General features: G+C 42.1%; 1 protein-coding gene across 1 annotated transcript in view; it reads left to right on the forward strand.

Moving 5' to 3' along the window:
* Positions 1-61: 61 nt before the first annotated feature.
* Positions 62-16,767, forward strand: part of LOC104280919 (ankyrin repeat domain-containing protein 29-like) — a gene marked incomplete at both ends in the record, with an annotated part of 18,776 nt that continues 2,070 nt past the window's right edge. The window contains 5 exons of the mRNA XM_009878728.1: positions 62-163; positions 5,374-5,484; positions 7,454-7,552; positions 9,899-9,997; positions 16,004-16,102. Coding sequence (XP_009877030.1) covers positions 62-163; positions 5,374-5,484; positions 7,454-7,552; positions 9,899-9,997; positions 16,004-16,102 — 510 coding nt within the window. The remainder of the gene's footprint in view (positions 164-5,373; positions 5,485-7,453; positions 7,553-9,898; positions 9,998-16,003; positions 16,103-16,767) is intronic.

Genomic DNA, 16,767 nt, shown 5'->3' on the forward strand with positions numbered 1-16,767 from the left:
GCCCGTGAAACGCTCCCTTGTAGTCTCGAATTTAGGGATTTCTTTCTTTTCTTTTCTTTAGGAAAAACGAGGGGTGCTTGAGGGTGGAAGGAAAGAAAACAGAAGCGTCCTTCGAGGGCTGTGGGGTGCCCCGGGGGTGCTGCGGTGGCAGCTGATGGAGCGGGTACTTTCCGCAGCTGGCATACCCAAAAGGATGCGCGGTTAGTGTTATATAAACTGCGAGCCTCCCTGAAGCTTTGTGCTGGCTCTAGGGTGGCCGGGCTCAGCGTTTTGGGGTTTGGTGCAGTCAGGAGCCTCTTGTTCACTTTTCCAATCATCTCTGCTAGTGCTGGTTGTGTAATCGTTCGGAGGCAGCGTTCATCCGTGCTCTTCCTTTCAGGCTGTGGTGGCCACTGAAGCCAGGCTGTTTTTTTCCCTTTTCTGTCTGTGATTCTTGTCACTTTTTGCACTTTTTCCATCCAAACCCATGCAAGAGCCGTCATTTTCAAAAGAAACAAGTTTTTTAACCTGAGGAGAGGGTTTAATAAGACCACTTGGCAAAGAGGGAAGCAAGCAGCAGTATACTAATGGTAACAGATCATATTTGTGCTGGATGTGCACCTCCTTGGCTATGCACTTTCTGGATGCTGTGCTTGCCTTTCTCTTATTGATCACCAGCTCTGTGCCAGCCCTTTCCCATCTTGCTTCTGTTCCAATGCTCTATTTGATGGGTTTCTCCCTGTACTTGCCTCTCACTGCTGTCAATGTGCCTCCCCCCGCAGGATGCTGGTGCTGCTGTGGCACCGCTCAGTTCGATGGTGGTGCAGCAGGTGGTTCCCACCTGCAGTTAAAGCCCTGATGTGGCAGGGAGCAGGGTACCTTTGCTCACAGTGCAGCTCAGCCTTGCACTGGAGGGTGAAATCTCTATGCTTATCCCATTTTTGGTCCTGCATTGGTCTCACACCTGTGGGTTTTTTTTGCATTTTCTTAGTGTCTTCTGTCCCTCCATTCTGTCTCTGAGTTTCTCCCACCTTCATTTCTCGCAGTCATCCACCCTAATGGATACTAGCACCATGTTGCTGGTGGTGCCAGCTTCTTAGTGCCTTCTCCTTTTTTGACCTTCTCGGTTTTTTACCTTGTCCTGCAGGTTTTCTTTTCTGTTCTCTCCTATCAGTTCCTTTACTGTGCCATATTTCTCACTTTCTATTCCTTCAAGTACTCCTGGTCAAGGCTAATTCTCCCTCTGGAGAATTGCAGCCTTCACCTCCCTCTACTTTCTCTTTCTTCTCTATGCCTATTTGCTTGGCATTTTTCCTTTCTCTCGGAAGACAGTGTACTTACCTAGGATTCCTGCTCTCTCTGCCACTCTTTGTTCATGTTTTCCGTCTTACTATCCTATTACCTATGAGGTAGCATTTATCCTTCTGTCTCACTGTTTATACACATGAATATCGTCTCTTCTACTACCAGCTTTTGCCTAACTAAACTTAAAATTATATCTTGAATGACCTTTCTTTCTTTTTATCAGGATCCTTCACATAAGTGGTACTGTTATCTGATAAAGTCCTCTCCCAAGTCCCACTAACATTTTCCGTTGTATCATAGAATCATAGAATTATTTGGTTTGGCAGGGACCTTAAAGATCATGCTTGATCCTGATTTCCAGTTCTTTTTCTTAAACTTTTTACTCAATTCCTCCTTTCCATTTGATAATTCAAGGAACAAGCTGTTGGGCTAGTGTTCTCTTCTCTTTGCCTATTGCCTATTTTCTTTCATTTTCAAGATCATTGTTTAAGAGCTTCACTCTTCTTCTTCAGCTGTTACCCTGCTGTGACCTGCTGCTTCTCTGCAAAGAGCAAGTCAAAGGTAGGGCAAGGAGCAGGAGTTGCTGACACAGCATCTAAATGGTGTTTTACCCCTCAATATACCTAAGATGACACATACGGATAGGAGGGTTGGACTAGATGATCTTTTGAGGTCCCTTCCAACCCCTAACATTTTGTTATTCTGTGAATATCGCATTTTATTTTTTCTGTATTTCTGCATAAAAATAGTCTTGTCAGATTTATAACATATACAACATATATTTTCCTCTAGGATATTTTTAGTAAGTATTTTTGCTTGATGTCAATATGGCATGAATATAATGCCAGCTTTTCATCTTTGGGCCCTTGCAAAAGCATGTAAACAATTGAAATGAATAGCACATCCAGCGTTTGAAATAATGCTTCAGAAATTCTTGATGAAGTGGAGAAAATTGTACCCTGAAAGTTGCTGATGCTGGAGCAAACGACATAATGAAAAATGTTGTTTTCACCAAAGCTATTAGCTAATCATGTTTTCAAACATCTGTTATGTTCTGTTCCCAGACTGTCAATGCAGAAGATCAATTGTTTACTTCAAGGAGTCTTTAAGAGCAGACTAGCTTTATAGTAAGAATTATATGAAAATTATTGAAATTCAACTTTACTTCTCCCTAAGAAGTATCTGACGAGACAGGGCTGAGTTCATAACTGAATAATGGCAGTTAAGCCTTATGTCACATCCTACAGTTTAAAACCCATTTGATGCTAAAAAATTATTCAGTTACTGAGATTACTACTCCCAAAGTAGTGCCTTATGTTTTGCCTATCAGTGACATCAGTATCACTGATATCACCTGAAAACAATTGAGCACAGAGGTATAAATCTTTGGTTTGAAAGCAGAATCATAGAATGTAGGGGGTTGGAAGGGACACCTAGAGATCATCTAGTCCAGCCCCGTGCCAGAGCAGGATCCCCTAGGGCAGCCACACAGGAACGCATCCACGGTACTCCTTAAGGCTGGCATTGTGGGGTGCCCAGACCATCTGAATGATTTTAGACATTCCACTCATTTTAGTAGGTAAAATAACTCAGATTTGTGTTTGTCTTTTTTTTTTGTTTATCTAATCACTACACGGCTGGTGGTCCGAGTGTGCTGTGTACTCTACTTTTATAGTAGGAATCCCCCACAATGCAGGGTCATGAGAGGAACTACAAGTACTCATGGAAATCATTCCAAACTAGGTCAAAAGCACCACTGGGAAAGACCTGATTTCATGTCCTTGATGCACTGGAGAATTCTTCCATTCCTTGGGTCTGATTCAAAGTATGAGGGTAGCTTTGCTGGAGAGCTACTGCAGGAATTACAGGAGGAAAAAAGAAGTAGGAATTTATGACTCATAACGGTAAAGACTTTGGACTTCTACTTCCAGACTAGGGTAACAATGGCAACTTAGTTCTCTCCTTGTGTAAACTGATGAAAGCAGGTGAAGAGTTCCTGAATATGGATTCAGGTTCCTGCCCACATGATTGATAATGGCATTGTTGCATGGTAGGTGTAGTAAAATACAGTCACATTGCTGCTGTGCCCTCATAGTGAGAACCTGGGTGGATGAAATAATATTAAATGAAATAAACCTTTCCCCATATGGAGACATTGTCATACCCCAAAGCCTTCTAAAACTTCAAGGGACAGAGAGAGAGAATAAAAAGTAAGCAATTTGATTTCCCAATCTGTAAGGTCTAAATATCATTCTTTTGCAATAGCTTTCCACTGAGTATCATAATAATAAAGACAATAAGACAATATTCCTAACTACCAGTTCTATAAATCTGCCTAATAAATCAAAGCAAAAAGGGCAACATGAGCCCCTGTGTTTTTAGGTCAATTGTTTGCTTTTACATAAAACTTTAGTGGTTGTAACGGTAAAGATAGGAACACACTACTGCTTTGCCAGCAAGGAGGGTATAAACTGCTAGCTCTACTTTGACTGACATTATCTACCGATTCACCAGGGGGAAATATGTTAGCTGTAGAAGAAAGATCAGAATTTAGCCTACTGTGCTTGCTAAATTTTTCAGACTCCTGTCCCTGTGTGTGCTGGTACAGAAATATCGCTATCAATTTATAGGAAGTACATTATAATTTATTGAATGATTGAAATTTCTCTCATCTCAAACAGCTGCCAATTTTCCAACCTGTGAATATTAAAAATTAAACCCATGGAAAGTGCTGTGTGATGGATCTGGGATAGATTCACACAGGATTGATCTTGTGTCTGCTGGTTTCTGGAAGGTTTATTGCCTGTGTGTCAGTGAAGGAAGCAATTTAAACTCTGCTCTATGTGTGCATTTTAAGTATGACCCATAAAACCATTCAGTCCTGATTCGCTACCACATTAGACGTGCACATTGACATTTAGGCGTGGAGAAGTGTATATTACACTTTCTGAAGCAGAATGATTGACTTTTATATCCACACTGTACTTTCTTCAGGTTAACCCAAAGGCAGGATTCACTGCAGAGCAAGGCCCCCGGGTGTTTTTGACACTGTTTTGGTTTAAGACGGCTATCAGTGAAGTGATCCTTCACTGAACTGTTGGTGGGTTTCGGCCTTATTAAAAGCTGCATGAACCTGCTCTAGGTTAAGCATTGCTGCTATCACAGTGTTGTTTCCCCTCCACGCTTACCTGTCAGGGCAGCGTTTTGGCAGCTGCTTGCATGAATCAGAGAAAGAGGCCGGGAACAAAGTTTGTGTCCTTTTCTGCTATTCTCTTCCTATGCTGGGCAGAGATAATTTGCTCCCACCCAGGAGGGGTCACACTGTGGCACTGTTCTTAGGAGTAAGAAAGCATCAAAGGATTTACATTGCTTGTAATTTCTTTTAACAGTAGCCTGTGTTATCTAGATTTAAGAGTTTCCCAAATTTGCCTTACATATTGCCTTGCATACCTAGTAAATGAATCCGTAAGTCTATAGACAGCGAGATGTAAGCCTTTTCTTTTTTCCTAGTTCCTCCCAGGAGATACTTAATGTGTCCGTAGTTACAGGGTGTTAATTCCAGGAGGGAGGCAGACCCAACAGTATGGGAGATGCAGGAGCAATACTTTTCCTATATGGGAAAAGAATTCCTTTATATGCAGAACACAAGGAGATGACAGAGAGTTGACCTGAAACCCAGGAGGATGTCCTGCAGCAGAACATGTCAGCAGGATGATTCATCCTCTCTGACTGTGCCCAGCCCCACCGTAGAAGCAGGCAATACAGGTACCAGTTAGCACATTGTTTTCTGTGATGTTTCCCTGGGGATCTGGACTAGCATTGGTGTCTCTCATGACAGAGCAAGCTAAGAGACATAGGCTGCCGTGAACAAAGGGAAGACCTGAAACAACATGAAGCAGCACAGGGAGACCGATGTCTTTAATTGCCTGAAGAAATTAAATTATCTTCCCTTCCATGCTCTGGTTTTGAAAGAACAGCACACTGAGCTGAAACATGCCTGGCTTGAATGCAGAATTTTTATGTGTGTGTTTGTCCAATACATCTTCCAGAGGGTTTTATTTCTGTGTTTGTTCCTTTTTTTCTCACCAGAAAGAAACACCACTCGCCAATGCTGCATTTTGGGCTGCAAGAAAAGGAAACCTGGCTCTCCTCCAGCTGCTGCTGAACAGTGGGCGAGTAGATGTGGACTGCAAAGACAGCGTATGCACACAATGCACCTACAGCCACGGCACTGATTTTACATCGCTTTCCACAGCCCACTGCACCAAGGGTGTGGCAGGGACATAACACAAGACATCTGAGAGTCTTATGGCACTTAGGGATGATTTAAAACCTTCTCTTGTCAGGAAGCAAGTTGGAAACTCAAGATAAAATAGCAGGATGATTTACATCAGTGGCAAGGCATCAGGAATTTGCCACCACTCAAAAATGTGTCTTACACAGTTATTTGTGGCGCTGACATTAAACACACAGATCCTAGCACTTTGGGCTTCTCTTTGCAAGGAAATGTCATTGTAGTAATAGATCGCAGTGAAGAGCTGACTCTACTGAGCCCAGGTAGCGATAACCTGTCAGCTAGCAGACTTCCTCATAGTTAGAAGAGCTGCTGGCTTCCTAACTTCTTCCTCCTCAAGACCAGTATCTCCTGGACTTGGCACCAGCAGGAAGGCACAGTAAGATTGCCAAGCAAAAAGGAGCCCAGACACATGACAGACAGATTTCATGGGGATTTCCTTACTGTAATTGGCATGGGTTGAAATAAGTTTTGAGATTAGAAATGGCTTGAGCAAAAAGGAGCCCAGACACGTGACAGATAGATTTCGCGGGGATTTCCTTACTGTAACTGGCATGAGTTGAAATAAGTTTTGAGATTAGAAATGGGTTGAAAACACAGATAACGGGTATGTCTTGCTATTCTGCCTACAACATATGGAGCAATACTTAATTGTACTAAGCTACGTCAAAGGGCAGGGGAAAACCAAAGTTAAAAAGTTCCCAGTTCCTTTTGTTTGGCATTGGAACTGACTTTCTGAGAGTCATGCCTGTGTTATACAGGATTAGTGCCACTTCCAGCCTGAAACATGAACCTTCCACAGCTTCTCTCACTTGGAATACCTTCGAAGTGCAGGAGATTTTCTAAGCCCGTTGACTTTAACCTATCTTTTAATTTTCATTTCATTTTTGCCCTGTAAGCAACTATTTGTCCTGCAGTACTTCTGGAGCTTATGTTATGACTGATTCTGACAGGGAGGGAAGCACATTCAGATGGGGGCATAAAGTAAATAGGATAGAGATCAATATAAAGATATATGGTCTACTACTGCTCATTTGTTATCAAAAGAAGGCTGACTTTGGTCAAGAATTTTTACAATGCACTGTAAAATATGCTGACTTAGTAATATATCAGGCATACACATTTTCTAGACGAAAGTATTTTCATACAATTAAGGCTGCATGCTTCTTTTTTGTAACGTCACATATTCCCTCTTTAAACTGAAGTGGTGTGTGTGAATGTTTTAGAAAGATGAGTTTCATCCTTATGCGTGTGGTTTCTCTGTAGTACATACACCACATACATCGTGCCTAAGTCATGCTTGTTTCACTGATCAGTGACCCTGTGGTGTACTAAGGGAACCTGAATGCACAGTTCTGGTATGGAAAATTCTCTCATAGAAAGTGAAGAGTCACAGAGTGAGCTTGCTCTCATCACCTGGATAGGGAATTAGTATTCAAATTATCTGGACCTTACTCCTGACTATGACTCAGAAATAAGTGACTCAGCTAAGTCTTTCAGCTCCTGTGTCTAGGGCTGTTCTTCTGGAAATGACGCAAAGATCTTTGGGATTCTCTGATAAAAATGCTGTGTATAAACCAAAGAGATTCTTCTTATTCTTGTTGTACTTCTTTTGGGACTATAAGGTGAAGCAATTTTGTACGTATTTGTTGAATGATCAGGCCTTAGCACTGCAGGCAAATCCGTAATATTTTAGCTTTAATACTTGCTAATTACTCATTTTCGAAGCATTCTTGATAGTTTTAAATTATGCAAGTTTTCAATAATCATAAGCTTCCTTCAGCCTTCCAGAAGAGGTGCTGTCTCTTCCAGACAGCCTGATCCATTACTGGAGGTGTCTGTTGAAGGTACTGACTTGTTTTTCCTTACTCCCAGCTTGGCACAACAGCTCTGATGGTAGCATCTTACTATGGCCACATAGACTGTGTACGGGAGTTGGTGTTACAAGGAGCAGATATCAATCTGCAGAGAGAGGTAGGAGAAATTCTGCATTCAAACAGGGGTTGATTAACTAACCATTGGTTTATCACAAATAGTAAAAGGGTGTTGTCTGTCCCTTTTTGCCAATTGCTTCTTTGTTACTTGCTGTGCAGTGCATATATACACAGGTCTTCTCTCCTGAGAGCATCAAAGAATCAGAGTCTGGAGTTTATAACAGAAAATGAGATTCCAGAGGTACATTTATAAATAATTCATCAAACATTTTCAGCAATTTCACCAACTTCGTTGGTAAGGGGCAGTTACATCTGAGATGTAAGCCCCCACGTTTGTGCATCTGCAATTTTATTTATTGGCACAGTAATTTACAGCTCTCTGGATGGGATAAATGAGAAGTGCTTTACCTTTTGATTTGTAGAGTCTGGTCATTAAAACAGAGTGGATGCCATTGCTAGCCTGGGGATTAGTTTGACTTGGTATGCTTTGGAGTTTCTGCTTCTTAATCTGAGCCATCTCTAACAATCCCACAGCTTAACTACCTGTGCCCTTGTCTGCATCTTTGCTTTGCATTCAAGGCATCTCTTGCATCACAACACGCTTGCTTGCAGGACGGGCGATGTCAGTGGCTGGTTTTGGGAAAGTGCCTTCTCCTCATGCTCTGCTCATGGTCGTACAGAGCACCTACAGCCGCTCTGGTCCGTGCTGCCTACGCAGAGAGCAGAATTGCTCTGGGAAAACAACAGTCCTACTGGTCCTAAGAGAAGAGCAGTTTAAGGAGAACGTGCAGCAACATCGGGTGGCAGCAGGCAGTGCAAGACAGCCGTGTGCTTGTTGCTTTAACAATAGAAGCCAAAGTTTCTCACTTCCCTTGGTTACCTGGAACTAGAGCATTAATCTCACACTGACGTCTGCAAGTTACTGAGTCAGTCAATGCCATGTTTGATGATAAAAATGTCTTTGCACCTACTGGCCTAAACTTGCTCTAATGATGATTGTCAGTGTCTTTCAGTGGGATCCTGTTCGAACAAAACATGTATTTAAACGTGTCCCTTCCCTTAGGTAAATATTGCTTGAAAAGCAGCAACTAAAGGAAAAGTTGAGGACAGTTTTACACAGCTGCTCTTGAGTATTGCTCAGGACATTTTGATTCAGCAAGCCAACAAAAAGAGAAACACTGAAATCCTCCAAAATTACTCTCTTGCAGAGAGGAAGTTTAAGCCCTGAAAACCAGGGACTCTGTTCTGAAATGAAACCCACATACTCAAACCAGTGCTTCTACTCTGAAGTTGTTGTGAAGCTTGGGAAAGTGAGAGTCCATAAATGTGTCTGCGAGAGGGGGCTCCAAAATGATCTCAAGGGCCCACATGCTATTGTAAAAGCTTTAGGCACTGGAGTGAATTGCCTGTGTAGCTTTCCTTTCCTGCACCTTCTACATGGGACGAGAAAGACCACAGTCAAGAAAGCTCGCATATCTTTTTTTCCTTTTCCTTTTTCCCTTTCCCTTCTTTCCTTTCCCTTTTCCCCTTTGCCTATTTCCCTTTTGCTATCTCTCTTCCTTTTCCTTTCCCTTTTCTTTTCCCTCTTTCTTGCTCTCTTCTCCCCCTTCTCTTCCCCTCCCCCCTTCCTTCCTTTTCCTTACCTTCATTCCTTACCTTCCTTTCTCCTGTCCAGCCATTAAAATCTTACATATTTGGATTTTGGTCCTGATTTATTCACATATTAATGACAGTATTTTACACAACTAGTATAAAATATGGAGTTTCAGTTCCTCATTAAGATTAAGGGAAAGCAGGAGTTGCAGGGCTGACTGTGGTTGCTCAAAGGCTGCTTGGCTGGATGGGGAGCTGCTGCTGCAAGAGACAAGAGTGACTTACACCAACAGCAATCGCGGTTTTTCAGTGGAGAGTCAAGCAAAGTGGAGTTCTCCTGTACTAAATAACCACCACCCTGGTCCTTCCACACCTTGATTCCAATCCATCCCATGACCCTATTTGTCTCAGGTTGTAGTGGAAGGTGGAACAGGGATTGTTTTCAAACTGGCCATTCCTCTGTTGTGCAAGACTGTTCTTTTCTCACTCTGGGCTTGCTTTCTCTGTCTGGTGGCTGGGTAGAAGTGAGTGAATCCTAAGGGGTCTATATTAGAAACTTTGTGCAAAAGCCTCTTGTGAAACTCAGATTTTACTCAAATGCATGATGCTAGACAGATTCTCAGCGCAATGGGAAGAAAACAACAGCTAACAACCTCTGGAGTCCTCAAAATCATTGTGATTTTTCAAATAATACTCGACTGATTGTGCTCAATACTTTTTGTTTTGAAATGTATATACTTCAGTGAACTATGTTGTGTGTTTGGGTTTTTTTAATTCATTTTTTTCTTTACAGTCAGGTGCAACTTCTCTATTCTTTGCTGCACAGCAAGGCCACAACGATGTTGTGAAGTTTCTCTTTGAATTTGGAGCCTCCACTGAATTTAAGAATAAAGTAAGTTGATGGGTCTATTTTTGCATGCTTATAATTCTGATAATTAAGGCGCTTTTTCTCCCTATTCACATGAAAAATGACATAGCAGCAGTCAGATGATAAAAGGATTTCCTCACTCAAATTATTTCTGAGTAATGTGAGTAATGCAGCATATTTTGAAAATATTAACTTGAGACTAGCTTTTACCACTTAGACTGAATGGCATAAGTCGATCAAAGGTCAGTCCCTTGATAGTGATAGCAGCCTTTCTTCTTAAGCCATCCACCAATTCAAGAACAAAGGGTCTTTTTGTACATGTTAGGTAGGATCCCATTTTAGGTGTGTATGTACTTCATTTGCATAGGCTTAAATTTTCTCTACACTGGGATGTCTTATGCATCCTACCATAGGATACGTAAGAGTATAATGGCTTCAGCTGTTACTAAATTCCCAAGACAAGATGAAATGCACCTCACAGCTTCTGTTTCTCTGTTAAGGCAGGTCCTTTTTCAAACTCTTCTTAGTACAGCCAGAAGAACAGATGGCAGAGCCTGGACCTGGTTCATCACCCCTCATAGGGTGAAGAGCATTAGGAACAGCAGTTCATCACTGACAGCAGTACATCAACTCAGTTTCCTTGGCCAAGGCGGTGCTAGAACCTCTGCTTCCAGCAAATAGAACAAAAAGCAACATATTTTCATTAAATACTCTTGCCCTTTACATGCTGGTGACGTTTTGGAACTTTTCCATCATCTGGGGAGGACATTTGCTAGTCACTTACCCTGGGATCCATTGTCATGTGTTTGAATAAGAGGAAATAGTTCTTTATGCCACAGTAACCAACTTTTCAGTATGTTGTAGTTTGTGATTTGAATGATTCCCTCTACATACCTGCTTTCCAGAGTCCCTGGAAATAGAGATTTTAAATACTAAGGGAATTGATGGGACATCAGAGACTCAAATCCTTATGCTCCAGCGTCTAAAAATCCTGAGGTTTTGTGGCCAGAGTTCACACATGCCCATACAGTAGGATTCCAATGTCCCAGGGAGCTATGCTTGTGGAAGGCAACTCTCTGACCACAGTAGCAATCAGTAAATGTAAAAACATGAATGAAATCGTGGCTCTTTAACACAAAATGGAATGCAGCTGTGGAACTTGGCAATGAGGTTTCAGTGTTAAAACAGCTGGATTTCAAAGTGCTGTGTAATCTCACGTGGGACAGAGTTACTGGGAGAAGCTGCACATTAACCTAAGGGTTGCTTCTCAGTCTTTTATTTCAGGGTATAGGTGAGAGTTAACAAGATTCAGAAGGATCTCTTGCATTCAGCTGTGTACACTTAGGTGAGTGAACTTAACACCGTCCTTTGATTCATCTGGCCTATAAAACCCATGAAGTCATGCTGAAGGAGCAAAGGTGACCTGGGCATAGGAAGAGTCTGGGTTACTCAGTGCAGCTCAGTATGCAGCTGGGCAGTGGTTTTGCAGAGGGAGGGAAAGCGGTGAATGCAGGAAACTCGGTAAGGAGGAAAGACAAAGGCTGAGTGCCTTATTCTGTCCAGGACAGCTGCATTTTTCACCAAAACTCTTCATCCCAAAACTCGTCTCAGAAGGTGAACAGCAGGCTTGAAGTTGTCTGATCCTTCACGACAATGTACGATCTTTTATGAAGCATGAAAAATATATTGATGTGAGTCACTAGGGCAGATAAAAGGGAGTAAAGATCTAAATGATAAGAAAATATTCTTGCATTCAACCACTCCTAATGGCTTCCATCTTTGGACAAATGCGAGTTTGGGCTCTGTTTTTGTTCACCTTGAAACTTTGCTCCCAGCTCCCATATTCCAGCTTGACTCATCTGAATTCAGACCTGACTTAGTCCATCTTTTAAGCTGCAATTTGCTCTTCCTCCCCAGGCCACAGGTTTATGTCAGCTCCAGCTGAGCTGGTCATAAGACAACACAAGCTCCAACTATGTTTTGTGGAGGAGTGTGTACCTGAGGCACCATTGAGAATGTACTGCATTGACAGTATGCATCTTCCAATTGCTTTCTAGTGTGTTGTTGTATCAGTTCAAATTTCTGTTTAAGTAATTTTTTTTTGTAGCTTGGAATTATTCCATCAGACTACCACCATTCTGTTAACAGGTGACTAAGGCAACAGGTTCCTCCACTCTGCGTTGCCCCCCCCCACCCCAAGCCCCAGAAACAATATAATTGACTAAACAAACCTTTTCAGATCAGAGATATGGCATTTCCCTACTACGGGACTCAGCTGGGAGCAGAGCTGGAAAAGATAGGCCTGGTCCTGGCTGTTTTAAAACGGCACCGCAAAATGAATTTGCAAATGACTTTCGGTTATAAAAGACAGGGAATTGAAATAAGAAAACAAATTGAACATATCCTATCAAACAGAGACAGTCTGACATCCCTAGATTTATGCATCATAAATTGAAACATGTTCTCTTTTCTTACTCTGAGATATACTATATGCATGTGGCTTCTTAAAAGGGTTTTTGCATGATGGCCTGTTTCCTGAGCAATGCTGCAGGTCGAACAGTGTGGTAGGGGCTATTTTTCAGCAGGTAGTGATGGCGGAAGATCAGTTCTTCTCCCTTGTAGCATATTTCAGAGACGAAAAAACAACATATAATTCTAAGCTACTTTCAAGTCCGGTAAAGGAAGAGGTAGGCAAATTGACAGGACAGTCTACACCATAGAGCGTGGTCTTACCAGCTGCTGCTGCTCCAGACGCTTACAGGGGAGATTGGCAGCTGCTGTATGTGCCACCAGGAGAACAGACTGCGTGGGGTAAAGAAAAGTGGCTCCAGAAGAAGAATTGCAGAGGTAGCTGAGAGAAGTGAAGGATTAGTAGAAGGTACAGAATATGAGCGAGAAATAAAGCCACGGTGACGTGCCTTCTCCCTGCTGCACCACCAGCCTCCTGCCCACTGTGCCCCTTCAAGTGCCTCTGCGGCTGCTCACATGTCCCTGCTCCCATTTGCTGCCCTGCTCAGAGCTTCCAAGGGGCTTGCCAGTAGCAAAGCTGCTGCTTCAGCTTTTTACTGGTCTCAGCTGAAGCCAAAGAGGAGAGAGGGAATCACATGGCTGAAAGGGATGTTAAAACTCTGTTATTTACTTCTTTTTCTTTCATAACTCATCTGCCTTCACTATGGCCTCTAAACCATTGGGGTCTCCAACTAAAGCTTGCTGGAAAAAAGTGTAAGAAGAATGCAAGATGGAACCTCAATAGGGATGAGAGGGGGATGAAGTTTTTCTCCTCCTAAGAAACTATGGACCTTCACGCTGTTTGGCAATTCCTTAATTTAACTGAGTGCTGTCTTACCGCATGGTCAGCAGAAAAGATTCCTGGCCTCAACTTCTCTTTCTTACAACAAGACCTCTCTATGTTTATCACAGTGGTACCCCCATCCAGTGCGTGCAGATGAACCCCAGTCTCTTCTGCTCAATATATTCAACTTTATGAAGTTGGAGACACTCAGTAGAGCAGGTATTAGAGTCCAGTTGTCTTCATGATCAAGGACCAAATCTTCGAGCTGAGGAGTTGTCACTCAATTCTTTCTGACTCAGTAAATGTTTGATTCAGGGTGGATGCCTGACACTGGGGACCAGCCAGTGTTTTTTCTGATCCCTGGACTGTGATCAGGGTGATGTAGGTAACTTGGTCACACTAGTCTGAAAGAATTAAATTGTGTATTTTGGAAAGAGGTTGGATGGTCTCTTCCAACCTAAGACATTCTATGATTCTATTCTATGAAATGAGTTAGTCGTTAAAAAAAAAAAATCTGTCTACAACTGTCCACTGGATTCAACCAAACACTTGGTCAGGATCTCGATTGTAAGACACTTAGATATATTCTGTGAGAAGCATCTCCCTTCTTAAACCTCAAGCTGTGACATCGCTCAAAGTGAGATCACACTGTTGTACTCTGAGTCTTGGGCATCAGCTCTGCTATGCTAACTGCAGGTAGCTTTGCAGGACTGCTTTTAATTTGCAACAGGTCATTTGGTTCCCTCCAGAAACTATATTAGCTAGCAAACAGTCTTCTTAAAATAACACGAGCTTGTTGAGAACACAAGAATTTTAGAAAACAAAAAACATCCCATAAAGCAATAAACAAACTATTCCCATACGCAGCTAACTGAGCATGTCTATTTACCCTCCACTTGGGGAACCTCAATATTTTTAAGCTTCCTATAGCCCATTCTGCCCTGCCTCTCCACAGAGAACCTCCAATTTGGTTGGCATGGTTTCTCTCTTTTAATTCACTAATCTTTTTCTCTCCCTTTCCTTCAGAGAAAGTGTCTTTGGAAATGTCTCTGCTTTTTGTTTGTAGCCCTTTGATCTGGTAACTTACTGCTCAAGCAAAATGCCTGTCAGCTCGTTGGAGACAGGAAACAGGTTTCACAAAGTTATTAGCTTTTCCCATTGTCTTTTAAGTGTGTATAAGGTGTTTTTCAATCCAGGAACCACTGTGGTTTCTTTTGTGTTTTGTTCCAGCAGTTCCTATTAAATTAAGGTAGTTTAATTTCACAGGAAAGTCTAATGACTCATTGTAGCTATAGAGTAATTTAATTCCACTGATGTGATTACACACTATATTTACTGAAATAATGCAGAATTAATATGCAATTCTTAGACTGTCAAGTAAAAGGTTCACACTTGTGCTGATGCTGGAGCCTTACTTGCTTTTCAGTGTTGTAGGGAGGAAGGGTGAATATGAGTTTTTGAGTCACTATAGTGTCTGTCTGTGGGTTAGTTCAGTCATGTCAGAACTTGCATTTTCATGAGGTTATTATAGGCGTGAAATAGCATCACAGATCAATTAATTTGATTTGCACTTCAAGTTATAAAATATCCATTTGGCCATTCAAGCCATAACTACTGTGGATGTCCGTCTGTGTGGAAAATTTCAGACAAAACTTTGGGGCTGTTTCAGGGAACAAGGCTGAAGCAAAACACAGTCTTTGGCCTACATTAATACTAGTTCTAGAAAATATTTATCTGAAATACTTGAGATAGTTTATCTTGTGGAGGAAGGGCTTAAGACTGGGAGAAGGCAGGGAAGGACAGAGAGAAGAAGACCTCTGATGTGGATAAATTTGGGTGTGCATCATCTGTCATGACAGCATGGTACCATCCTAGGCAGAAGAACTTCCTTTCCACAAGAGTGGCAGAAGTAATGGTCATTTCTGAGTGGGGCACAGTGCACTTGAGATGGCATGACCCACATTCATCATCTCATTTGTTTCAGCTGGCTTGGAGTCAATCGCCAGCAACACTGAGGTGTTTCCCTTCTCACAAAGCTCCCAAGGGATCCTCTCTACAAAGCAGGATTTGATGCATGTGCCTAGGTCTCCCTTTAGTGGTGATGTGCAGCAACTATAACTGCCTGGGACCGGCAGGGGTCACTTCTTCAGGAGAAGTAATGGGGCTTTCAGTGATGGTCATGGGTTTGTTCTGATTCACACTTCCACAGTCAGCTAGCATGCTTTAAAATACATCCTCCCTACTCTTCTTCAAGCCAACAGTCAACAGGTGAGAGGCAGGACACGGCAGAGCATGAGGTTCTGGCCCAAGAGGAGTAGATGATCAGTAGGCTTTGGAGCAGGGGAAAGGCATGCTGTCCTTCAGTAGGTTTAAGAGCTTGGCAGGGCTGGGAGATTTGACTGTAGAGGGAAGAGACATGGAGGAGTTTGTGAAGGGGCAAAGCTTCTAATGGGAAGGCAGAATACAAGCAACAAAAAGCAGAATTTTCCTAATACCTGTCCCTCACTGAAGAAAACTCAGCAGAAAACTATTGATAGTGACATAGCCAAGTTTAAAGATTTGCGTGGCAAGACTTGGTACTAAAATTATAACAGATTCAGTAGCTAGTCACTACTGAAGTGCTGTGAGCTGAATTCTGAAAAGCCTTAAAATTTGTGTGGGTTTTTTTTTTTTATGATGATGTTCAATCCAGCACCTTCCCTCTCACCTGACTGTACACATTCTTTGCTTTTTCACAGGATGGAGGTACTGCTCTTCTAGCTGCTTGTCAGTACGGGCATGCAAAAGTAGTGGAAACTCTGTTGAAGCATGGTGCCAATATCCACGATCAACTTTATGTGAGTTATTTGACACAGATAATATTGACAACACTGGTGGTGGAACAAATGTGCTGTTAGCTGGACAACAGCCGACACTCTGGCTCCAGCACAGAGAAGCATTTGCCAAACATTGTGGTTTTATAGTACTCTACTCTTTTAAGACGTGAATTTTGTTAACTGTCTGCTTTTCATGATCCTAGGAGAAGTAGCACAAAATCAGAAAAGATGTTTTGGGTCCCTTTTTGTTTCGTTATCTGCATGAAGGATATGTACCAAATCTGGATCAGATTTGTGCTATCCATTAGCCTTGAACAAAAGACCATGTTATGTTCTACCATGATTTGTATTGCAGAGGAGTGAGTAGCTATAAAGCCCCTCAGGTACTAGAGAATCAGTTCATCAGTTTTCTGCCAGAAAGAGTAGTAGAAGATCTTTAAACATCTTTAAAATATTTTTTTAAATATCAGCTAAAGTGGTGTTATTTGGTATTTGTGCATCTCTAGCTGGTCAGTACTTTGGGCAAAGAATGGTTAAAGTGGCTGAACTGACATAGTTGATGTTTCAGAAAGCCGCACTGAGCCAATGAAGAACTGGATTTAATTTACTCCAACAGACACAAATAAATTTAGCTTTTCAGCATTCAACAGAAATGAGCAGCAGATTTTCCCTCCACTTCCCATCAC

The sequence above is a fragment of the Apaloderma vittatum genome, unplaced genomic scaffold (assembly GCF_000703405.1).
Source record: "Apaloderma vittatum isolate BGI_N311 unplaced genomic scaffold, ASM70340v1 scaffold37881, whole genome shotgun sequence".
Classification (NCBI taxonomy): Eukaryota; Metazoa; Chordata; class Aves; order Trogoniformes; family Trogonidae; genus Apaloderma; species Apaloderma vittatum.